This window comes from Dunckerocampus dactyliophorus, chromosome 10 (genome assembly GCF_027744805.1).
Source record: "Dunckerocampus dactyliophorus isolate RoL2022-P2 chromosome 10, RoL_Ddac_1.1, whole genome shotgun sequence".
NCBI classification, from domain to species: Eukaryota; Metazoa; Chordata; class Actinopteri; order Syngnathiformes; family Syngnathidae; genus Dunckerocampus; species Dunckerocampus dactyliophorus.
Genome location: NC_072828.1, coordinates 8,815,815 through 8,837,992, shown reverse-complemented (window position 1 = coordinate 8,837,992; position 22,178 = coordinate 8,815,815). Strand labels below are relative to the sequence as shown.

At 44.6% G+C, this 22,178-nt stretch overlaps 3 protein-coding genes across 6 annotated transcripts; 1 reads left to right on the top strand and 2 right to left on the bottom strand.

Moving 5' to 3' along the window:
- Positions 1-1,976: 1,976 nt before the first annotated feature.
- Positions 1,977-6,167, bottom strand: rsph4a (radial spoke head component 4A). Its single transcript, XM_054790638.1, has 7 exons — positions 5,896-6,167; positions 3,863-4,085; positions 3,488-3,772; positions 2,896-3,345; positions 2,688-2,826; positions 2,449-2,566; positions 1,977-2,377 (listed from the first exon to the last, which is right to left on the bottom strand). The coding sequence occupies exons 1-7, from the start codon at positions 5,982-5,984 to the stop codon at positions 2,143-2,145; spliced, it is 1,539 nt and encodes a 512-aa protein (XP_054646613.1). The 5' UTR covers positions 5,985-6,167; the 3' UTR covers positions 1,977-2,142.
- Positions 6,168-6,332: 165 nt separating this feature from the next.
- On the bottom strand, positions 6,333-10,218 carry dohh (deoxyhypusine hydroxylase/monooxygenase). 2 transcript variants are annotated; one of them, XM_054790639.1, is made up of 6 exons: positions 10,077-10,218; positions 9,679-9,785; positions 9,349-9,528; positions 9,151-9,227; positions 8,411-8,666; positions 6,333-7,137 (listed from the first exon to the last, which is right to left on the bottom strand). In XM_054790639.1, the coding sequence occupies exons 2-6, from the start codon at positions 9,782-9,784 to the stop codon at positions 6,827-6,829; spliced, it is 930 nt and encodes a 309-aa protein (XP_054646614.1). In that variant the 5' UTR covers position 9,785; positions 10,077-10,218; the 3' UTR covers positions 6,333-6,826. The 2 variants fall into 2 exon arrangements, with proteins under 2 accessions (XP_054646614.1, XP_054646615.1); XM_054790640.1 differs by having other exon boundaries at positions 6,336-7,137; positions 9,349-9,516.
- A 197-nt stretch (positions 10,219-10,415) lies between these two features.
- cherp (calcium homeostasis endoplasmic reticulum protein) lies at positions 10,416-20,651 on the top strand. Of its 3 annotated transcripts, none has more exons than XM_054790636.1 (20): positions 10,416-10,588; positions 11,812-11,985; positions 13,590-13,628; positions 14,670-14,845; positions 14,951-15,088; positions 15,156-15,307; positions 15,410-15,521; positions 15,773-15,862; positions 15,926-16,106; positions 16,862-17,019; positions 17,151-17,405; positions 17,490-17,685; positions 17,760-18,007; positions 18,124-18,257; positions 18,338-18,424; positions 18,496-18,648; positions 18,714-18,821; positions 18,894-18,988; positions 19,060-19,245; positions 19,324-20,651. In XM_054790636.1, exons 1-20 carry the CDS (start codon positions 10,564-10,566, stop codon positions 19,359-19,361), a joined length of 2,745 nt encoding a protein of 914 aa, XP_054646611.1. In that variant the 5' UTR covers positions 10,416-10,563; the 3' UTR covers positions 19,362-20,651. The 3 variants fall into 3 exon arrangements, with proteins under 3 accessions (XP_054646611.1, XP_054646610.1, XP_054646612.1); XM_054790635.1 differs by having other exon boundaries at positions 16,859-17,019; positions 19,324-20,649; XM_054790637.1 differs by lacking the exon at positions 13,590-13,628 and having other exon boundaries at positions 16,859-17,019.
- Positions 20,652-22,178: the final 1,527 nt, after the last annotated feature.

The window sequence follows — 22,178 nt, the reverse complement described above, 5'->3', positions numbered from 1 at the left end:
GAGTACAGGGAGATGCAGCGTAAAGTGAAAGTAGAGGTAGCAAAGGCCAAACAAGGGGCTTATGATGACTTGTATGCTAGGTTGGATAGTAAGGAGGGAGAGACTGATCTATACAGGTTGGCAAGACAGAGAGACAGAGATTGGAAGGACATGCAGCAGGTTAAGATGATTAAGGAAAGGGATGGAAGTCTATTGACAAGGGCCAGTAGTGTGATGGGAAGATGGAAAGAGTACTTTGAAGAGTTGATGAAAGTGGAAAATGAGAGAGAACAAAGACTAGAAGAGGTGACTTTTGTGGACCAGGAAGTAGCAAAGATTCGTCAGGCTGAAGTGAGGAGGGCATTGAAGAGGATGAAGAGTGGAAAGGCCGTCGGTCCTGATCATATACCTGTAGACATTTGGAAGTGTCTAGGAGATGTGGCAGTAGAGTTTCTGACTGGGTTGTTCAACAGGATCTTAGATAATGAAAAGATGCCTGAGGAATGGAGGAGACGTGTGCTGGTGCCATTTTTAAGAACAAGGGAGATGTGCAGAGCTGTGGCAACTACAGAGGAATAAAGCTGATGAGCCATACAATAAAGTTATGGGAAAGAGTAGTTGAAGCTAGACTAAGGGCAGAAGTGAGCATTTGTGAGCAGCAGTATGGTTTCATGCCAAAAAAGAGTACTACAGAGGCAGTATTTGCTTTCAGGATGTTGATAGAGAAGTACAGAGAAGGCCAGACGGAGCTACATTGTGTTTTTGTAGATCTGGAGAAAGCTTATGACAGGGTGCCCAGAGAGGAACTGTGGTATTGTATGAGGAAGTCTGGAGTGGCAGAGAAGTATGTTAGAGCGGTGCAGGACATGTATGAGGACTGTAAGACAGAGGTGAGGTGTACTGTCGGTGTGACAGAGGAGTTCAAGGTGGAGGTGGGACTGCATCAGGGATCAGCTCTGAGCCCCTTCTTGTTCGCTATGGTGATGGACAGACTGACAGACGAGGTTAGACAGGAATCTCCATGGACTATGATGTTTGCAGATGACATTATAATCTGCAGTGAGAGCAGGGAACAGAGAAGGAATGAAGAGAGGAATGAAGATTAGCCGCAGTAAGACAGAGTACATGCGTGTGAATGAGAGGGACCCAAGTGGAAGAGTGAGGTTACAGGGAGAAGAGATCAAGAAGGTGAAGGATTTTAAGTACTTGGGGTCAACAGTCCAGAGCAATGGAGAGTGTGGAAAACAGGTGAAGAAGCGTGTACAGGCAGGATCGTACGGGTGGAGAAAAGTGTCAGGTGTGATGTGTGATAGAAGAGTTTCAGCTAAAATGAAATGAAAGGTGTACAAAACTGTGGTGAGACCAGTGATGTTGTTTGGTCTAGAGACAGTGTCAATGAGGAAAAGACAGGAGACAGAGTTGGAGGTAGCAGAGATGAAGATGCTGAGGTTCTCTCTTGGAGTGACCAGGAAGGATAGGATCAGGAATGAGTACATCAGAGGGACAGCACATGTTAGAGGTTTTGGAGATAAAGTCAGAGAGGCCAGACTGAGATGGTTTGGACATGTCCAGAGGAGAGATAGGGAATATATTCTGTAGGTAGAAGGATGCTGAGTTTGGAACTGCCAAGCAGGAGGCCTAGAGGAAGACCAAAGAGGAGGTTTATGGATGTAGTGAAAGAGGATATGAAGGTAGTTGGTGTGAGAGAAGAGGATGCAGAAGACAGGGTTAGATGGAGGCAATTGATTTGCTGTGGTGACCCCTAAAGGGAAAAGCCCAAAGGAAAAGAAGAAGAAAAGAATAGATTTATGGTCGCACGGTGGCCGAGTGGTTAGCATGTTGGAGATAGGGAAGATTTGGGCTCGAACCTGGGCTCGAATCTCCATTGGGCATCTCTGTGCGGAGTTTGCATGTTCTTTCCGTGTGTGGGTTTTCCAAAAAAACATGTATGTTAGATTAAATGGCGACTCTAAATTGTCCATAGGTATGAATGTGAGTGTGAATGGTTGTTTGTCTATATGTGCCCTGTGATTGGCTGGTAACCAGTCCAGGGTGTACCCCACCTCTCGCACAAAGTCAGCTGGGATAGGCTCCAGCATACCCGCGACCCTAGTGAGGATAAGCGGCATAGAAGATGGATGGATGGATTATATTTATTTGAATTTAATCATCCTCTTCATCCTGTTCCTCATCCGAGTCTCCTTCTTCCGCCTCCTCTGCCGCCTGTTTCTCGTCCAAAGCGTCCTGCAGGGCCTGCTCCTCCTCCACAGTGGGGTCCACATCCTCAGTGATCTCAGGCGCACTGGGGTACTCGTTCTGAGGTGGCGGGGGGAGAAGAGGGCTGTAACCATCCCCTGGATACTTCAGCCCCCAGCCGACATAAATGTTCTCAAACTTCCTGCATTAAGACACCTTGTCAGTGTCTTTGTATGACAATGTTTCAAGCGCAAGAATACTAGGTAATCTTACTTTCCGTGAGCGTACGCACATGCTCCAGGCCAGCAGTTGGAGCGCATGACAGCTATGGCATGCTGGGCGGTGAGTGTGGAAGACAGGCTGGAGCTCCATGGAGGAGTGTCGAAAATTTCTGAGGCGTGAAAATGGAAAACAAGACAAATGTTTCATGTAAGTTGAATTCAAAGCTATATGAACTTCCCTCTTTTTCAAGTTAAAAAGATGCCCCCGCCTTGACTGGATTATGGACTGACCTGCATCCTGAGAGAGAGGTGTGAGCAGAGGGGGTCCGACCTCTGGCTCCGGCTCATCGGGATCTTCTTCTATCTCCTCATCTTCCTCATTTTCCTCATCCTCTGTTTTCACCGCCAGGTTCACCCAGCTGCAGCGGCCCTGAATGAGCCAAAAAACAAATGTTCACCCAAACAAACATTTCAAAGTAAAGGTTGCAAAAGGAGAGACCTGCTGCAGGATGTGCTGAGTGTGATGCACCCAGGAGGACAAAGACTCCACCAACTCGCCAACTGGAACGCCCTCGAATTCTGGATTCTCTTCAATTCCGTCCTCGGAGGCTCCTTCCTCCTCAACCCCTTCCTCCTCGATGGCCTGGTAGAAGCCCTGCGGGCTGATCTGCGTACCGGCGGAGATGCGAGCGATCTGCGCTCTTAAGTAGTTGGCTTCGTTCCCGGGGAAAGGCGGGTAGCTCACGATGGGATTGTCCAGCCTCCCGGTGAAGAATTTGCGGATTTGCCGAGCTATGGTTATCTGAGCGGGAGTGACTGAAGGCAGCTTGGACCAAGGCAGGCCGGGCTCATTACACACATAGTAGACAAACTTGTTAGCGCCCGTTCCTTTGGACTCTTTGGGAACCACAGGGGGTGGTTTGTAGGTGGACTGAGGAAGTGGATCCATCTGTGGAGGACATCATGTCAACAACACCCACTGACAGACTGCAAGATCAAGTATGATCATCATTTTCTGGCATCATTTGGGGTACTAACCACAGTGGTAGGGTACCACAAATGAGACAGTGCAGAACTTTCTGGTTCCTCACCTCATTGTCCTCTTTATCCTTGGGGTCGACCTCTCTGGACTCATCGTCGGCAGCTTCCTCTGCTTCCTCATCCTCTTCCTCTCCCTCAAACTCAGCCTCAGCGATGATGTAGTTCTTCTCCGTGCCAAGGATCTTTCCCCACAGCCGGCAGCGCTGCATGGGATTAGACGCCACCAGCTGCTTGAGGGCCAGGAAGACCCTCTGCATCTCCTCCCGGCCCAAACCTACTCCAGCCTGCTCAAGGAAGTAGGCGATCTCACTCACGTTAGGGAGAGCAGATTCCATCTGAGAAGGGAGACAAACAATAGTTCAAAAAAAGCATGTCTTACTAGTATGGAGTTAAATAGTGTGGGTAGTCTAACACCGTGCCAGTACCAGTTCGTATTCGTGTTCGGCGTCCTCGGGTCGGACAAACAGAACTCGCTGCTGCTCAGCCAGCTCCTCTGCCGCGGTGGTTTGCTGGACGTCCTGCAGGTTGCTCTGCGTATCCTCGTACATTCGCAGCTTGACGTCATGGCTCAGGTCTTCGATCACATCCACCACATCGTGCGGACGCTCTTCGATCACTCGCATCAGCAGCCGGGACAGGTGGTCGTATCTGTGTGTGTGTGACCGGCCCACTTGTGGTTAGCTTTCTTTCCAATACGGACGTAACACAGACGGACAGTGCACAGTACAGAACTACAGTTTTACATTACTTTCGTTGAGTGAGTCCCAACCACTGTGCAGTGCCCACTGTACAGTGTCGTGAAAAAGTGTTTGGCCCCTTCCTGATTTTTCATTTTTTTGCATGTCTGTCATACTTAAATGTTTCAGATCATCAAATTTAAATATTAGTCAATGACAACACAACTGAGCACAAAATGCAGTTTTTAAATGAAACATTTTATTATTAAGGGAGAAAAAAAAGTGGCCGGCCAACCAAAATTATCCCAAGAGCGCAGCAACGACTCATCCAAGAGGTCACAAAAGACCCCACAACAACATTCAAAGAACTGCAGACCTCACTTGGGTTAGTTAAGGTCGGTGTTCACGACTCCACCATAAGAAATACACTGGGCAAAAATGGCCTGCATGGCAGAGTTCCAAGACGAAAACCACTGCAGAACAAAATGAACATTAAGGCCTGTCTCAATTTTGCCAGAAAACATCTTGATGTTCCTCAAGACTTTAGGGAAAATACTCTGTGGTCTGACGAGACAAAAGTTTAACTTTTTGGAAGGTGTGTGTCCCATTACATCTGGTGTAAAAGTAACACCGCATTTCAGAAAAAGAACATCATACCAGCAGTAAAATATGGTGGTGGTAGTGTGATGGTCTGGGGCTGTGTTGCTGCTTCAGGACCTGGAAGGCTTGCTGTGGCATGACCTTAAAAAGGCGGTTCATGCTGGAAAACCCTCCAATGTGGCTGAATTACAACAATTCTGCAGTGTTGAGTTGGCCAGAATTCCTCCACAGTGCTGTAAAAGACTCATTTCACGTTATGGCATACGCTTGATTGCAGTTGTTGCTGCTAAGGGTGGTCCAAGCAGTTATTAGATTCCGGGGCAATCACTTTTTCCCACAGGGCCATGTAGGTTTGGAATTTTCTTCTCCCTTAATAATAAGTTTCATTTAAAAACTGCATTTTGTGTTCAGTTGTGTTGTCATTGATTGATATTTAAATTTGTTTGATGGTCTGAAACATTTAAGTGTGACAAACATGCAAAAAAAGAAATCAGGAAGTAGGGAAACACTTTTTCGCATCACTGTATATCATCAGGTGTGAAACTATTCGATTTCACTTCATTGGTCCAAAAATTATTTACTACAAATAATGTGTATTTATTCATTGATATACAGCGAAGTGTCGTGACAGGGAGAACAATTAAATGCTCTTCCACTAGATGACAGAAGGTACATACAGTATTTAACCTGTGTCCACCTGTTGTCATTCATACAGTAGAGCAAGTCATGGTACGCTTGATGGTGTGTGATTTTTCTAATGTAATATAAAGGTTGGGAAACACTGCTTTAGTGGCTCAAACATCTGTGATTTTTAAGAATTTTGTTATGTTTTGTTTGTTGTTTTATAATAGTGACAGCCCCTACTCCAGGGGTGTCCACGGTAATGCCCGTTGACCATGTGTGGCCCACAGCTTGTTTATTAGCATAAATTGAAGAAATGGCCACACAGATTATACTGTTGAGAATAAACCATCAATCCATGCATTTTCTATACCGCTTCTCCTCATTAGGTTCGCGGGCTATGCTGGAGCCTATCTCAGTTGACTTCAGGTGACAGGTGGGGTACACCCTGGACTGGTCGCCAGCCAATCGCAGTGTTGAGAATAAATGAATACAATTTCATGGAACAAAATAGTAGAATTACAACTCATTCCGAGGCAAATTAAGGTTACGACACTCACAGGTTTAAGTTGCTTTTGCTGCTGCTCGTCATGAGGAAAGCTTTGAAAGAAGCAGCCACCTGCTGGCTGACCTGCAGTGTTCCGTCCATCCTTCCTCCACCTGAAGCTCGTTGGAGCGGGCTTCAACAACTGGATAACTTAAGAAGTAATGAGTCTCACTGCTCGAATCGAGGCGCTGCGGAAGAACCTGACGTGAACACGTCCAGTGTTGACACGAGCCGCTATGGTTGCCATGGTTACATCAACAAAGCCGTTACCAGGAAGTGACGCATGCTAGTGCAGGACCGTTTGTTTCTAATTATCAACTGGTCGGGTTCTTTTGGCCAACAAGCAGCTCCAGGATGAGTTAGAAGTCTCGCTAACTCTACAATATTTGAAGTAAAGTACAACATGCTAGCACACATATTTATCTTACAATAATATCAAAGTACAACATATAAACATACTGGTACACATAATGATCCTGCAATAATGTCATTATTCTAATGTCACACATAGAAATACTACTACACATATATCAGTGAATTTAAGTACACCTTCAGCAAACACTGTCACAAATTTCATCAATGTTGATTACTACTGTATGTATTTTTTTTACTACTAGTCCAGGTGACATCACAGCAAATGCTAGCAGTTTTTATAATTGGCATTAAAATTTGATTTTTTTCCATGTGCCATTTTTAAATGAGGTCCCTGGCTGCTTTGTGCTCTCTTAGGGTGGCTCACTATTAGACACTTTGTTGTGTTTAAAGTATAAGTCCACACATGAGCTGACGCTCTTTCCATGACTCCTGGAGGTCATTCAAAGCACAAGTAGGTACTTACTTAAAATAAAACAGCAGATGTGTGTATCTGTACTTGTCTTTAATTTAAACACACGTGTACATCCTCTGTGACTGTATACCAACAAATTCCCTTTCTTTTGTGACCTTTAACCTGGTAGGCGTGTCAGTCCGTCTGCATACTGGAACTGCTCGCTGTTTTCGTACTCCAGCATGTCTAAGGCCACCTCGCAGCTCTCCTTTACCACACGCTCGCCATCGGCACGGTAACGCTGTAGCATGGCTAGACAGTCTTCCTTCCCAATTGAGCCCAGAGCTTCTGCGGCCTCGTGACGCACCATTGGGTTCTCGCCGCCGCACTCCAGGGCAGCACAGAGGGCTGGGACCGCCGCCGGGTGCTGTATCTGGCCCAGGACGTATCCGATCTCATGCCGGAAGAGCGCGCTGGAACACTTCAGGCCTGGAAAGCAAACACGCTGCTTCATGATGCTGCTAATGTACACACCGACACTGACACAATTTGAATCCGAAAACTTCTTGCTGTGACCCAACAGACTTTTAACAGGATTTAAGGGTCCCTGACACGATTCGTCAACATTGCTTAAATATGTTATATGATGTTTGTAATTATGTTCTACATTGTTAGATTTTTGAAAGCAATCGGTAAATTTGCAAAAATTACATTTATACTTCATGGCACCTGGCATGACGAGCTAGTTCTCGCAGTTCAGCCTCATTTGGGGGTAATATCGCTCAGGTAAACAAACATGGCGGTGTACAAGACGGAGGATGATTACAGTGATTATAGCGAAGATTGTTCGACTTCAAAACACAAAATGGTAAGTGTAAATTACTCAGGAGTTGCTTATCCTTCAATTAGTGTTTTAAAATCAGCTTCTTACTGGGTTTTTATAGCCTGTTTTATTTTATTGCACGTCGAGGATGAATGTTCACCGCTGTTGCCCCCCCACAGTGAACATATCACTGGCAAATCTTTTTTATATGACATACAGTATATGATGCTTTGCAGCCTTGTCGCTATTGTGAAAGTGTTTAAGAAGACATTGTGTAAACAAGACATGACTTACTCTCGTGTCAACTTTGCCATAGTGGTTGTTCTTCGCTGTCTTGTTTCCTGTGTACCGGCGGAATAGCATCCTTTTTCAAAATGCGTTTATACTGTACTTTCAAGCAAAATGCTTCTTCTAAAGGTGTTCCTTCGAAGAAGTCATTAGTGAAATGGTCACTGCAAAGAACAGTAGGTAGGCGTCCACCTGTCTGTCATTCTCAGCACTTGCTTTGTCAATTGTTGTCTTAAACTGTCCTCTTTTGGTCAAGAAAACAAACTTGCAGTATCACTCGGATACTGTGAACATCCAGCAGCAACAAAACATTTTGGCATGACTACTATTTTGAAGAAAAATATACTGAACCAAGTCCACGATCTACCTAGAGAAGCGTTTGTTTTCTCTGCTTTAGCTGAGAGGTGTTGCCCCGATGACGTCACTTCCAGAAATGAGGCTGAGCTGCGAGCTAGTTCGTCATGACCAGCGCTATGAACTGTAAATATAATTTTTGCGAATTTACCATTCGCTTTCAAAAATCAAACAATGTAGAACAGAAATAATTACAAACAATATATAAAACATTTAGGCAAAGTTGATGAATCATGTCAGGGACCCTTTAAGGTCTTGACTTATAATTGTGTGTCTTAAAGAATTAGATGAGCTTACCGTCTCCCAAAGCAAGCACTGCCTCCTCGCTGCCCAGATTGCGAAGTGCAAACATGGCGCGGTAGCGTTCAAAGAGCGGCAGGCTCTCATCCAATAGGGTGGTGCGCAACTCGGGCACGCTCTTCCTGGGGGCTGGAGGGGCCGGGTCCACCGAGCAGTAGGGGTTCTGATCTGTGCTGCCATCCTGCAGCTGTTTCTCTCCTCCGCTTTGCAGCCACTCCATTCGACGCACAGCCAGCTGACATGTCTCTGCTACCTGCAGGAGGACATCAGGACACTTTGCAATGTATGAAAGATCTTGTCATTCTTTAAAAAAAAAAAAAAAAAAAACTCCAGAGAACATCCATCAATTTTCAATGCCGCTTATCCTAATTAGGGTCAGGGGGATATGCTGGAGCCTATCTCAGCTGACTTCAGGCGTGAGGCGGGGTACACCCTGGACTGGTCGCCAGCCAACCGCAGGGCACATACAGACAAACCATTCACACTCACATTCATACCTTTGGACAATTTAGAGTCGCCATTTAACCTAACATGCATGTTTTTGGAATGTGGGACGAAACCGGAGTACCTGGAAAAAACCCATGCACGCACAGGGACAACATGCAAACTCCACACAGAGATACTACAGAACATGTACGTCTTATTTAAAACGTGTCTCTTTGTTGGCTACAGTTCTGCGTCACTCTATCAGCCTATGAATGATGTGCTGTAATTTTAACAGCAAAGCACATTTATACCTCAATGACGGGGTCCTGGCTGTAAGCCTTTAGCAGATCCAGAACTGAAGGATCCCCGATGGCTCCCAGGGCTTCTCCTGCAGACACACACATTCCTCTCAGAGACACAACACTGGCGCTTGCTGTACAACTCAAATGTGCTGAATGTGAGACTTGACAACGGTTACATCCTGTAGTCAGTCCATGTGACGTGTTTACCTGCTTCATGTCGCACCATAGGCTCCTGCTGCGTGTCTTTGAGCACAGCACACAGAGTGTGAATGGCTCGTCCATCCTGCATCTGGCCCAGACAGTAGGCCAACTCGTGCTTCAACAGAGCAGAGTCATCTGTGAAGGCTTTGCTGATCCACTCGATGGCTTCAGCACCTGACGCAAAAACTAAACATGTCACATTGCTATGGCTATTGGTTTCCTATATTTTACTTATTTCTGATGTGCAGCACATAAAGTTGTCATGATATGGTGGTCATAGTGCCAAGCAGAATCCAGAAATTCCTCACGTATGCGTGTGTTGATCAAAGACTTTACCTCCCAAGTTCTTCAGGGTGAACAATGCCCTGAACCGTTGGGTCAGGTCCACACTTGGGTCCACCAAGACCTTGCCCACCGCTGCCACCTGCTCCACACTGGCCATTCTGCTCCAGAGTCGTAGGACAGGACGGTCAGGTTAGGTTAAGTTAAGTTAAGTTAAGTTAGCTTCTCGATGTTCACATTGCTTCCATCTACTGTAGTTCACTATACTAAAAGTCCATTACTGTATGGCCAAAAATGCACACATGCTAAACAAGCCACGCTTCAAACAGGCTGTTACGTCACTAGCTTTGCAAACTGCTAACTTCACTAAGTAGATGGATACTTCTCACATCAGACGAGAACTTTATAACTTGAGTCACACAATGGTGACGACGTATGGAAGATATGTTTACCTTGATGTGGACGAGAAGCTTGTTCACGAGTAATTACACCTCATAGTGAAAACTCTGAAGCAACCACGCTGCTATTAGCCAGCCTCTCTTACTTCCACCTCACCAGCAGAAAGACAACACGCAGCATCCGGAACCGTCTTTCAGAATAAAAACGTTCATGCCTCACCAGCCCATAACCATCTGTAATGTGATGTAAACGAACACCGCTGCTTGTCGAGTAACCGAAATTTAAATTTATGTTGTCATTTTTAATATTATTTTAATTTGCATGAATAAAAACTTGACATTCGATGATAGCCTCACCATTGGGGGCGCTGTCAGTAGATTGGTCTAGCTTCGTGGCGCTGCTCCAGCAGTGTGGTACTTCCGCTGTACACTAGAGTGGCAATGCAAGTGTTTTTGTGTAATTTACTTACTGTGGAGTGATTTTACAGACATTGGACAATACAGTACAGGTTCCGAAGCCTTCCTGTAGCCAGAGTTGAAAATGGATGTCCCCACGCCCCCGGAAGGTGAGGAATTTGGCTACAGTATTATTTGGCTTCCATTGAGAATTGGTTAGCACGCGTGCTAATTCTGCTGCACATTACGGTTAGCGACGCCGTTGCCTTTAGCATTTCTGCTAAACTCTCCAAGATTGTCACTAGCCTAGCTTGTTTTACTGTGCTTAAATTTAATTTCGAAAATTAGGCAGTCTCTAATGTATTCTCTTGAGATGTTTCTACTTCGATGAGAGGAAGAAGACATTTTTAAATAAAACTATATAAAACAACTTATAGCTCTACTTCCCTATGTTGTATCCTATTTTTACAGTTGTATTAATATCGGACATAAAAAAAGCATTGTAAACTATCGCTTGAACTTCAGTGTCTTTGTTTTAGCATTTTGTAAATTGTATGCCACACTTTTTAGTCATGAATGTTGTGAATAACATTATTCTACACATACGCATGCATTTCTGCATCTTGGTGCATTTGTTGCATCAGCTGTCTTTTGCATTTTATATGAAAAAGTAGTAGTAGCAACTTCTCATTTCCACCATTGACGACACTGGGAAAATGTGTTGTTTTTTTGTATCTTGAAAAATATTGTATGTCACCAAAACCACCGTGAACTGTTGATTAGGCACTTGTCACCTTTGTACCATTAAAAACACAATGACTGTATACATGTAATATCTTCTCTTGCGCCCATAAAACACGCTGGTCAGTATGGCAGCCATTTTGGGGATACAGCTCTTCTATTTTATCGGACAAACCCCAACAAATAAATTTGGACCACCACAAATAGATGCTACCTGTTAGCCCTTGCTCATAAACACATTATAATGGTACTGTTTATGAATGTAGCTTGTCTTGTCTTAACTACAGTAGGTGGCATTGTAACGCTGCTTCTTAACTCACCTCACACACACCAGATCTGCCGGAGAATAAAAAGATGCTGCAGTGACTTTATTGCTATATTTAGCTAATATTCAACACCTCTATTATGACTTAAAAAAAACAAAACAATGTGCAACTTTTTCTGGTCTTATTGGACCCTTTTGGAGACTCTAACATGAGCACATGTACGGCTCTTCTCAACAAACAGCGGGTATACTTATTTGTTATACTTTTCAAGTTTTTTGCTCACTTTTTTGTCTCCCACAGCTTACATTAAATTACATGCACTTTTGTCATGGCCAGTTATGGAAATTAGACAAAGTATCTCACCAGGAATGTCCTTTTTTTTGCAGATCAAGAACTGCGGAATGTGATCGACAAGCTGGCTCAGTTTGTCGCTCGGAACGGACCGGAGTTTGAGAAGATGACTATGGACAAACAGAAGGACAACCCCAAGTTCTCCTTCCTCTTTGGAGGAGACTTCTTCAGCTACTACAAGTGCAAGCTGGCTTTGGCGCAGCAGCAGCGTATGTACTTCACCAGACTGCTTGCCCATCGTAACTAGAGCCCGACCGATATGGGATTTATGGGGTCGATACCAAAATTGGGGGGCTGAAAAAAGCCAATATATGAAATAAGAGCACAGTACTGTACATTAACATAAATTCTGATAATACCCAAAATACGATTCAACACAAAGAAGCAGAAGACTACTAAATTAAACTCAGGAGCTTTAGTTAGTAACACTGTCACCATGAAGACATGCCTCTCTGTGATTTACTTTTAGGTGTTGCCACAAATTTGTAGTGTTCTTTTCTTTGCTGGTGCTGGAGCCCTGGTTAACTTGCACACTGCAGATGTTGCATCTAACGGCTGTTGAGTCTTTTGTCAAGTGGATCCCCACTTTACTCTTCCCCTCTGCCTATGAAATGAAAATATATACATTTAGTTCATTTTGGTAATTAGTCTAGAATTTGATACAAAAGCTGACTATTTTAAAATAAAAACAGGTGGCTGCATTTGACTGAAAATGATAATACGTAGGCTAATGTGAGGTGTTCTTAAACTAATATATTATGTATTTATAAAAGGCTTATTCACCAAAATATCTTACCAATATCAGTCATATGTACTAGCTAGCTATTATATATAATAGTATTTGCAAACGGCTGAAAAACAAATGCTGAAGTAAACATTAAAAAGTGGGGAAAAAAAAGTTGACTACAAACAAAATAAGAAATAATCAAAACATGCATCTTGTCACTAGACTTAATACAAGGGACAAAACTACATTTTATGGAACAATGTAGCTGCTTTCAAAACATGCAATATGTAAAATTACAATTAAATACATTACTTGGAACATTTTCAATGATTTGAATGAAGACTGTAAATCCTGCATGGAAGTATGAAGTGAAGTGAGACTCTGGGTAATGCATATATCTTTATTTCACTTTAAAATCCTGTCTTATATAGTCTTATAATAGTTTTAGATAATAGTGGACATGTGGATTAACAGTTGCATCTATCTTTGTTTATCTCACAGAGATGGAGCTGACATAACGTTAAAACACTGTAATACACTCTAAAACGTGCATGAAAAAAAACTACAATGTTCTCCTTGACAGGCCCTGACAGCATGGCACTAAAGTGTAGTGTTACATTGTTTTACAAAGTCACAGTTTACCATGGTGTAAAAAAAGAAAATGTAGTTTGTGTTTGCCGTCCCTCTCGTGCAGCGGATTAAGTGAGGCAGACAGTGTGTGTGTGTGTGTGTGTGTGTGTGGAGACGGGGCCAGGTATTCGGGCAGGGGGCAGTAGAGAGACACACACACAGGAAGGGAGCGACAGAATCGCCGTGCAGCAAAAAAAAAAAAGGCAACATTACATATCACCAATATTGATTAATCGGTGATATGTCATAATCGGCCCACCAATAAATCGGTCGGGCTCTAATCCTCACACCACAACTTGCTCAATGGATGCCAGAATGTTCAATTAATCTTGTTGACGAGTTACCTTGCTATCAGATTGTCCATGCAGTCGTTTTTGTTGCTGTGCAGGCTCGCATGGAAGTCTCTGAACGTGTAATACCACTGAAATGCATTAAAATGTGCTTCTCTCCACTTAGATCCCTCTACCCGCGATGGGGAGGAATATAAATCTGAAGGTATTTATTTGAAAGCAAACCTGCCAGATCAATTCAGAATTCCTGTTATCCTTGCTGAACATTGCTGCATTTGTGCTTGGCAACACCTTGGTTTGTTTTCAGTTGCTTTTTTGTCATCTGGGTATTCTTTTTCTATTCTTTCTGGCATCATACCTTCTGGTTTATTGTAAGGCTGAGAAGTGGATACTTTGATGCGTGTCTCCTCCCTCTTGACTTGCAATTTGAACAAAACTATGTTGACGAGTGCAGAAAGTGTAGTGATTACGGTGTCGTGATGCTGTATGGCCTCAATGTTGACGACTAAAGTTCACACCAGCAACGACATGATTGATGTCACAGTCCAGCTTGGTCGCGTTGTGATGCTTTTATTGGCATGTGATCTGCTGGGAGATGCAGCTGTTGTTTGGAGGATAGCAGGATGCTATCGCATTCCCCATTAATGCTGGCCACTCCTCCCATTTCATTAGGTACACAATATAATGGGATACATGACTTTACAAAGATAATAGCCAGTTTTGATTGACACTGTGAGAGAGGTAGCAGTATGTCAATTATTGTATTATTGTACACGTCAGTCCTTTTTAAATTGAAGGTCTTGGTTGTTGTCATGCTAAGTGGCTACATGTCAGCATTACTAACATCTCACAGGTCGCTACCTGCTTTGGAGAAGCTCACCAAAGAGTCAAGGAATATGTGTGAAGAAGCGTGAAAACAAAGCTGCATTACAAGGACTCTTGGAATTGGGACAGCCTCCATGTGGCGTTATGACATCATTGGCCTTCAAATGCAGCCTGTCCAATAGAACATAGCTATATGTCCAACATGATTAAAAAGAAGTGTAATTTCTGCAGGTTTTAGTGGTTGCATGTTCACTGGAACGTTCTCATCATACTGCTGGAGCTTCCAGGGTCACTTTGGTCCAGTGACCACATGACACACGTCATGCTTCCTGTTAGAACCGTGACCATTGTCAACGTTGTCGTTCTTCTCAGCTCGGGTGGTCCGCTGCATCATCAGCACCTTTACTTCTTGTCCTTATAGAGCTCTACAACCCAGGCACCTCAGACATGCTTGACATCCCTCCCCCGCCTATGGCCATGATACCTCCGCCTCCCATCCCTCCGTCCTCCGCCTCGACGCCCGCCATCGATGACATCATCCAGCAGAGTCAGTGGAACTTGCAGCATCAGGAGCAGCACCTGCACACACTCAGACAGGTACTCCAGCCACACTGATTCTACACAGAAGCACAGGATACCAAAGCAGCACAGTGCTATATGGGATACCATAATGGAAGGTGACCTAGCCATTCCTCCATGCAGGAACAAGTTAGCGCAGCCATAGCTTCGGCCGCTGAACAGCAGATCCAAAAGCTGGTGGTGGAAACTCAGCTGGACGTCACCGAGTTTGATAACCTGCTGCAGCCCATCATTGACACCTGCACCAAAGATGCCATTTCTGTAAGCTACTGAAACATTATTCACACCCACTGAGGCGAACTGGAGTGAACATAAATGTTTCCGTCAGGCTGGTAAGAACTGGATGTTCAACAATGCCAAGACTCCGCAGCACTGTGAGCTGATGACATCACACCTTCGCAACCGCATCACTGCAGAAGGAGCACATTTTGAGCTCCGCCTGCATCTCATCTATTTAACCAATGACGTTCTCCATCACTGGTAGGCGCCCTCAACGTGTAAAGAAGTCATTCTTTGATCTTAAATCTCGGGAATATGACGTGATGGAGCTCACTTGATGCACTTGATGTGCTGTTTCTCTAGTCAGCGCAAACAGCAGAAGGATTTGTTGGCAGCTCTGCAGAAAGTTGTGGTTCCAATCTACTGCACCAGCTTCTTGGCTGTGGAGGAGGAGAAGCAACAGAAGATCACCAGGGTAAAGGGAAAAAAATATACTGGATATTTTAAATGCATTTATGCATTCAGCTGACCTTCAGAGAAGTGAGACTTCATTTTGAACATGACCAATATAGCCAACCACAAGTTGCCTTTGAGTTAAAATAAGTGTTATAAAGCCTACTGCCTGTTCACATAACTAATTATTATAAATTATTATTATACATTTCTAGTTTGTTTTGTTTTTTACTTTTATTTCTTTTACATTGTCCTCATCGTTCCCATCCTCAGTTGTTGCAGCTTTGGGAGAAGAATGGCTACTTTGATGAGGAGACCATTCAGCAACTCCAGAACCCAGCACTGGGCCTGGGCCAGTACCAGGTGATGTCTCACATTCCCTTGCACACCTTTTCCACAATGCCACTGAGCATGCATCTCTTACAGGCCTCTTTGATAACGGAATATGCCAGCGTGGTGCAGCCCATCCAGCTGGCCTTCCAGCAGCAGATCCAAGTCCTGAAGAGCCAGCATGAGGAGTTTGTGACCAGCCTGAAGCAGCAGCCCGCTCCTCAGCTAGCCCCGCCTACTGACTCCGAAAAGGCCCCACCCATGACTGTGCAACCTGGTGACACCTCCTTTCATTGTTGTGATGTCGTCATGTCTCATGTATTATGTGTCATGTATGTTATGTGTATGTCATGTTCATGTGCTGATGTCATGTTAAATGTGAGGATGTCATCTTACATGAGGTCATGTTTTGTATATGTCATGTTTGTGTGTATGTTGTGTCATACAGTCATGGAAAAAATGATTAGACCACCCTTGTTTCATCAGTTTCTTGTTCATTTTAATGCCTGATACAACTAAAGGTACCTATGTTTGGACAACAACAATGACAACAAAAACCGCTCGCAAGAGTTACATTTTTTGGCAGTACAATGCAATAGACGTTCATGTAAGAAAACCATGGAAGTTGCTAGATATCAGCTCTTAAATTATGAGCTATATTTGTTATCATTATATTTGTCCAAACAAATGTACCTTTAGTTGTACCAGGCATTAAAATGGATCAATAAACTGAAGAAACAAGGGTGGTCTAATCATTTTTTCCATGACTGTATATGTGTATGTGATAATGTGTATGTCTTGTTTATGTGTGGTGATGTTACGTGTGAGGATGTCATGTGATGTGTATGTTGTGTGATGTGTGTATATATATAGAGTATGTCAAGTTTGTGTGGCGATGTCATGTGATGTGTGAGGATGTTGTGATTTGTATGTTGTGTGTTATATATGTGTATGTGACATGTGTCAAGTATGTGGTGTCATGTTAAGTGTATGTCATGCGTGTAATGCTGTCACATCTGTGCTCTGCAGCAGAGGTGAAGCCGCCCATGTCAGGTCCTTCACCAGGAGACTTTGACGAAGCTCCAGCTGGACCTCAGGACCCAAGCAACACCAGTGGACCCTCGGAGCTCCCCCCCAAGCCTGCGTGGTACGACCCCCAGCACATGGGCCCTTGGAACCCCAACCAGCCGGTAAAAGGCACCGTCTTGTGCTTTCTAGATCTCCATCAATCAACAGTCTGAAGCTTGAACTGATCAAGTAGATCAGGTCCGCGGTGGTCCAGGTCCTTTCTCATGTTGTCTTTTTTTTGTCCCTCGCCAAGCCTCCCTTTGACCCAAACCTGCCCCCACCTCCGTGTCCGCCGTGGAACAGCCATGAGGGAATGTGGAACGATCAGAGGGAGCCGGGGAACTGGAGCGGGGGTCCGCCTAGAGAGGGGGGGCCGTGGAGCAGTCCTGGTGGGCCTGATCCAGGTCCCCCTTCTTGGAACTCCTACGACCAGCAGCCTCCGTGGGGGAACCAGCCTGAGCAGCCCCCCTGGGGCCAACGGGAGCCACCCTTTCCCCCTCGCATGCAGGCATGTAATGGAAGGTGCCCACTTCTGTCCCCATGAGCATGTTTTATTTTCCACTCAACGTTCTTGTTCTTTTGTTTTTTACAGAGGCCACCTCACTTCAGAGGCTCCTTCCCCCCCCATCAGCAGCCGCCTCCCTTCAACCAGCCACCGCCGCCGCCACACTCTTTCGGACGCTTTCCATCACGCTTCATGCAGGATGACTTTCCTCCCAGGCATCACTACGACCGGCCGCCATACACGCCGCATCGCTTCGACTACGCTCAAGGGGACTTTCCCAGAGGTCAGAGGTTGACTTCATTGTCATTGTCGTCGTCATCATCATCATCATTATCATCTCATTTGTTTCCTGACCAGACATGCCGGGTCCGGGTCCACCCCCACCCCACCATGCGAACCAGAGGCTCCCTCCCTCCGGCATGGGGGGTGATCATCCGCCATGGGGGGGAGCCCAGCACCCAGACTTTGGGCCACCCCCACACGGCTTCAACGGCCATTCGCCGCACGTACGCCACCGGCAACCTCCGGCGCCGGACGACCCAAGCCTGGTGCCCAATGTTCCATATTTCGACCTTCCTGCCGGTCTCATGGCGCCGCTGGTCAAGGTGAGTCAACTTTTTGTTTAAGAAGAAAGGACACAGGAACAGAACCAGAACCACACTAGACTAGAAACCTGAGTGGGAATGAATGGTTTGAAACGATGCACATCTTCTCTGTTCAGCTGGAGGACACGGAGTATAAAGCTCTGGATCCTAAAGACATCCGCCTGCCACCCCCTATGCCTCCCAGCGAACGCCTGCTTGCCGCAGTGGAAGCCTTCTACAGCCCCCCGTCCCACGACCGGCCCCGCAATAGGTATGTGTGACTTTAGTTTCGGGCATGATGGCGCACATGTAATGTCCAAAGTGACACGTGTGATGATTGTGGTCCCCCAGTGAAGGTTGGGAGCAGAACGGACTGTACGAGTTCTTCCGGGCTAAGATGAGAGCACGCAGGAAAAAAGGCCAAGAGAAGCGCAACAGGTGAGATTGACTTCCTGTTCTGGGAGAAAGTTGATGGCTTCAATGTGACATCACACTTCCTCCCTCCTCAGTGGGCGGGGCACCAGCCGCTCCAGGAGCCGCTCGGGCAGCCGCGGCAGGTCCTCCTCCCACTCTAGCTCGCGCTCTTCCAAGTCCAGGTCCAGGTCACGATCCCGCAGTCGCTCGCGGTCCCGCAGTCGCTCACGCTCCTATTCACGTTCCAGGTCAGTGTGTGCATGTGTTTGTTTGTGTGTTTGAGGGTGTGACTGGACACCTGCCTCTCCTCCAGGTCCAGGAGTCGATCCAGGTCGTCAAGGAGTCGCTCGCGCTCCAGGTCGCGTTCACGCTCCCCCACCAGGAGGCGCCATGGCCATAAATCCCGCAGCTCTTCACCTCCGTGAGTCCCCACCCCCTGGCTGATCTCACAGGCCTTAACCTAATTAGTAACCATAGGAACCACCTCTCTCAGCTCCACGTCAGCAGCGGGCAGTGCCCCCTCCAAAGGGCCGCCAGACTCCCGCTTGGGCGAGGAGAATAAAGGCCATCAGCTGCTCATGAAGATGGGTAAGATGTTTGTGCTCGTGGGCATGCACGTCCCGGTCCCGGATGTTGACATGTTCACGTGTTTGCTGGAGGCTGGAGCGGGTCAGGCGGTCTTGGCGCCAAGGAGCAAGGGATCCAGGACCCCATCAAAGGAGGCGACATCCGCGACAAGTGGGACCAGTACAAGGGAGTGGGCGTGTCTCTGGACGACCCCTACGAGAACTATCGCAGGAACAAGAGCTACAACTTTGTGGCTCGCATGAAGGCGCGGGAGGAAGGTACACACGCACAAACACACTGACTTTAGTGTTTGTGTGACAATGAAGTCTAATCATTATCATCCTTTTGTGCGGCAGTGAACAGAGAACCTCAGGAGGCCCCACCCACTGAGTGATGTCATCAAAGATTGTTAAGTGTAGTGATGGATGTTGCTGGTCCACATCATTCTCCTCATGTTTAACCGCCTTTTACTTTTCACAACTTTTAAATCTGCAAACCACATCTCACTAACATTTGTTTGTCTTCTGCTATGCGGCAAAAACTACTTTCATTGTGTGTGTGTTGTTTTTTTTTTTTTTTAATGTTACCCGCATTTAGTGTTAGTATTGGAGTAAATTCCACAGGCATAAAATAAGGTCATGCTGTGGCAACAGAAGTAAAATAAACTGAACTCACATTCATAAACGTGTATTTTCTCTTCAACAACATTGTTGCACTTTATTGGTTTCTAATGTTTTGGTTTCCTTGTTCAGTTGCAATTTGCTCAACAGTGTATTTTTCAATAAATATTCAATTGAGATCAATTCAAAAAGAGACGGCTGAGGGAAGTTGAAAAGCGGCAGTTTGCACATAAAAACACAGAAAACGTGTTAAAGTGGATTTTGTGCAGAAGAAAGTGTTAACAAAACTAAAAGAAATGCATGTAAACCCTGACAGAATCAATGTGTCAAAATTGCATCTAAGTTTAATTTTAGTCTTCTGACGCAGTACCTTATGTAGCCACCAGGGGGCAGTGTAGTCAAATATAAACATCACCTTAGCTATGTCGTCAAGACCAAGGACTCTGTAGGTAAAACAACCGTCGATGGGTATGCACTTCCGTAGTATGCCTTGAGCGGGTTTGGCCCCCATGATGGTGAGCCGAATCCAAAAAACATTGCATTGTAAACATGTCCTCTGCACACTGCTCAGCCATTAATTGCGCTCATAGACGGTCCAAAAGACCAGATTTGTCATTTTTCAAGTTCCCCAAAAACAAAGACAGGTATGTGTCATAAAAATGTTGTAGATTTATAACACTGGTTGTGAATAAACAGGAGAGTGGACAAGACTTAAAGTGTATATTGTGTGGGACTCCCACACAATATAGATTAAAGCTAATAGGATTCTCTGGGTGATTAGTTGATAATTTAGATTATACTATCAAATGAATTACCAATGCCATTACTGAAATAAATGTTGTATGGTGTAAATACCTCCAGTTAAATATCCATATAATATAGTTCTTTTTAATCAAATTTTTGTTGTTTCTCATGGATAAGAAAAAATAACCAGATTTAAAAAAATGAATTTACTGGAATGGTAATTAATGGATTAGTGGAATGGTAATGAATGTGTGGTCCTGCCTGCACTTGCAGGCTATTTTGTTATATTGTTATTGTTTAATTATGTACATAGTGAATAATATAATATATAGAAACACTGTAAGGAAGGATTTTTAAAATTTATTTTTAATAATTGTATTAATTATAATTATTTTTTATTTATTTTGTATTGTGATTGTTAAAAAAAGTTTCTTTCATACTGCTGCTCAGGTTTTTATTGACATCTACGTGTAGGTCATATTTCTGCAATATATACACACACACACACACACACATATACATATATATGTATATAAATTAATTGTGTTCAGTAAATAACATTCATCCATTTTATCAAAGTGTACGCACAGCATATACAGTATTCCCTCGTTTATTGTGAGGATAGGTTCCCAAAATAGCCCGCAATAAGTGAAGTAGCAGTAGGCAACCTTATTTGTTTACAGTTATATATGTTTTAATGCTGTAAAACCCCTCACAATACACTTTTCAGTGACGGGCATTAACATTTTCTCACATTTTAAACACTGTCAAAGTTCAAATTTCGTTTGAATTTTAATAATCAATCTACTAGGTTGGACACGATAAATTATTAAGTTGACTCATGCTTATTCACTCCCCTGACCGTGCTGGTGCCGTTCAACTGTAGCGTTTTTGTATCCTTGTTAAAACATATTGCTCCTTCCGTCGTCCTCCTTCTCGTCCTACATTGGCCGTTAGCAAGCAGCTCACGCAGTTAGCTAGTTTGTTAATGACGGCACAAAGGAGATTGATTGATAATGGTCTACAGCCAATCAGGATGCAGAACACAATGAGCGGGTTCTCCCTTTAGCCTGCTATTGTCTACTGTGGGTTCCTAATATGCTTGTACAGCCACGTAAACGCACTGAGAGGAGTGTTTACATACAACACCCTCTACTGGTAGGAGTAGTAAATACAATAACAGACACATATAACAGAGCACCGATAGATCGCTCTAATATATAATAATGGTACCCGCTTTCACACCCCAACTCCTGATGAGCAGAGAGGGTGGCTGGACTTTGGGAGCACACAGGACTCACCTCTCATGGTGACATCAGCTGATGTGCGCAGGGTCCTCAGCTGATGTGCGCAGGGTCCTCAGTTGCTTCTACAGATGCACTATCGAACGTGTCCTTACCGCCTCTATAATTGTTTGGTACGGTAACTGCACAACACGCGATAGGAAAGGACTCCAGCGGGTGATTAAGACCTCACAGAACATTGTTGAGGCAGCCCTCCCCTCACTGCAAGACATTTATAAATCTAGAGTCCTGCAAAGAACACACAACCTCATCAAGGACAGCACACATCCACAACACTCATTATTCACACTCCTACCGTCAGACAGACGCTACAGGAGTTTGAAGTCCAGGACCACAAGGCTGGCAAACAGCTTTTACCCACAGGCCATCAGGCTTCTCAACAAAGCACTCACACACGCCACACGCAACACACGCACACACTCATAACACTTTATTTATTTATTTATTTGCATTAATGTATCTTCTGTTGTTGCTTAATTTATTGATATTAATGTTTCTTCTGTTCTTATTAATTTTCTTGTGTTTTCTTTCTTTTCTTGGGAG

Bases quoted from the DNA above. Each gene is read 5' to 3' on its own strand.
- rsph4a (XM_054790638.1), bottom strand. From the start codon at position 5,984: ATGGACGGAACACTGCAGGTCAGCCAGCAGGTGGCTGCTTCTTTCAAA. The intron at 3,346-3,487 runs GTGAGGAACCAG...TGTCCTCCACAG, and splicing joins AGGATAAAGAGGACAATGAG to ATGGATCCACTTCCTCAGTC. The intron at 2,567-2,687 runs GTCAGTCCATAA...TTCACGCCTCAG, and splicing joins ACCTCTCTCTCAGGATGCAG to AAATTTTCGACACTCCTCCA.
- dohh (XM_054790639.1), bottom strand. From the start codon at position 9,784: ATGGCCAGTGTGGAGCAGGTGGCAGCGGTGGGCAAGGTCTTGGTGGAC. The intron at 8,667-9,150 runs GTATAAATGTGC...GTCCTCCTGCAG, and splicing joins GCCAGGACCCCGTCATTGAG to GTAGCAGAGACATGTCAGCT. The intron at 7,138-8,410 runs GTAAGCTCATCT...TTTGCTTTCCAG, and splicing joins AGTGCTTGCTTTGGGAGACG to GCCTGAAGTGTTCCAGCGCG.
- cherp (XM_054790635.1), top strand. From the start codon at position 10,564: ATGGATGTCCCCACGCCCCCGGAAG. The intron at 15,522-15,772 runs GTAAAGGGAAAA...TCCCATCCTCAG, and splicing joins AGCAACAGAAGATCACCAGG to TTGTTGCAGCTTTGGGAGAA. The intron at 16,107-16,858 runs GTGACACCTCCT...TGTGCTCTGCAG, and splicing joins ACCCATGACTGTGCAACCTG to CAGAGGTGAAGCCGCCCATG.